The sequence below is a fragment of the Mytilus edulis genome, chromosome 6, assembly GCF_963676685.1.
Source record: "Mytilus edulis chromosome 6, xbMytEdul2.2, whole genome shotgun sequence".
NCBI lineage: Eukaryota > Metazoa > Mollusca > Bivalvia > Mytilida > Mytilidae > Mytilus > Mytilus edulis.
This window is the reverse complement of record NC_092349.1, coordinates 77,135,676-77,137,585: the sequence shown is the minus strand read 5'-3', so window position 1 is coordinate 77,137,585 and position 1,910 is coordinate 77,135,676. Positions and strand designations below refer to the sequence as shown.

The 1,910-nt window shown below is 34.0% G+C and overlaps 1 protein-coding gene across 1 annotated transcript; it reads right to left on the bottom strand.

Moving 5' to 3' along the window:
• Positions 1-258: 258 nt before the first annotated feature.
• On the bottom strand, positions 259-765 carry LOC139526640 (uncharacterized). The gene has a single exon (XM_071321801.1). It carries the CDS (start codon positions 763-765, stop codon positions 259-261), a length of 507 nt encoding a protein of 168 aa, XP_071177902.1.
• Between the last annotated feature and the right edge of the window lie 1,145 nt (positions 766-1,910).

Sequence of the window (1,910 nt, the reverse complement as noted above, 5' to 3'; positions counted from 1 at the left end):
CTGGTGGATTTGGAAGGACTGTCAGAACCTGTACCAAAAGTGGGAGAGCCAACGTTTTGATAACAATGGTTTTGCCACTATATGTCAAGTTTCTGTATGACCATAAATTGAGAAGGCTTTACATGCTTTTAATTTTTTCTGTATAGTTTTCAAAAGTTTTATCCTCATTTAAGAGATTGAAACGAATTCCCAACAGTTTAAACTTTCCTGATGTATTCCAAGATAATTTCTTATTTGGCAACAGTTTTTTATTACTGCCTAATGACTTGAGCCAACCCATATGGCTTCAGTTTTATCTACATTTACCCTCAAACCAGCACAGGCAGCAAAACTATCAAAAATGTGTAATGCTTGTTTAAGAGATTTCTCATTTTCATCCAGAATCAGAGAGGAGTCATCTGCATATTGACTTAGTAAAAACTCAGAGTCGTTTACTGTGACACCAGAAACAATTGGGTCATATTTTAAAGCTGCACTAAGTAGTTCCAACACAAGGATGAAGAGATAAGGGGATAAAGGATCCCCTTGCCTACCCCCCCTAGCCAAATTAAAAAATTCTGATAAATGTCCATTATTTGTAACTGTACTGGTAATGTCTGTATAAAAACATTTTATCCATCTACAAAGTGTTGGACCAAACCCATAAAAATCTAAAGTTTTTTCAATAAAGGACCATTCGACCGTGTCGAAGGCTTTTTCAAAGTCAACCAGTAATAATAATCCTGGAATATCTTCTTCTTCTAGTTTATCTATCATATCTGCCATAATTCTTACACATTCACCAATGTATCTTCCTTTTAAAAATCCTTTTTGTGTCTGACTTATAATATTTTGCAGTAGAGGTTTTAATCTCTTTGCTATGCAAGCAGATGCTAATTTATAGTCAACACATAATAAAGTAATTGGACGCCAATTTTTGATGAAGTGTTTTTCTTTTCCCTCCTTTGGTAAACATAGGCTGTTACAGGCGGGCGAGTAGGGGTCGAGTGTACTTTTAATTCCGTATGATTGCTTATTGACCGTGTTCCTTTACTTAGTCTTGTTTTAAGTGTAGTTTGTTGACTCCAGCATAATCACATATAAAATGATGAATCCAGCGTATTACTAAGAGAATGACTTTTATTCTTGTCCATATATCTCAATAAATAACTCATGCAAATATCAGCAATAACATAGTATAACCATAAATTAGAATAGTAAGACGCTGGCCTTCCGAACCCCAGATGTAACTTTAATATATACAGATTTACAAGACTTTATCCTATCAATCATACAAAAATGAGAGAATGAAATATACTTATTTCATTAAATTACGATATTAGAAAGTTGTCAACGTGGTGGGACATCATATCTTTACATCTTTAATAATTGTATAATTTGCCAAAAACTGCTATTAGAAATTGTAAACATTGAACTGGTTCCGCATCTTGTCTAAATATGAAGCCTCTTCCTGTTGAAGACCTGCTTAAGCGGGAATACTTATAAGAAGCGGTATTTGGTTCCTGGACGTCCGTATGTAAGCTTTTAGTTTAATATTCCAAAAGATGTAAAAAGATAAATATAGACTTGAAATGCTATCGCATAGCTTAAGGTAAAATAGCTTTATATCGAAATGCATCCTGTACCTAAATAGCTTGGTTGACTTTAAGGGTTGTTTTGTTTATTGCTCTGCTCTGCTTGATAGCCAGATACGATATGCCAAAGTGCTAGTGCGACGCCGTATTTATACTTGACGGTGAAATACATCCGCGACTCACAGAACTGAAAATCTACTATAACTTTGAAATACTAATGAAAACTCATGTCCCAAAATGTCGTTATAAATACATAAAATCGCGAAAGTTTGCCTTTAATTCCAATAAATAAGTGACATAATAAATATAAACCTTAAAATTCCATACTCTTAGCCT

Excerpts from the sequence above, each read along its gene's own strand:
- LOC139526640 (XM_071321801.1), bottom strand. The coding sequence starts at position 765 with ATGGCAGATATGATAGATAAACTAGAAGAAGAAGATATTCCAGGATTA.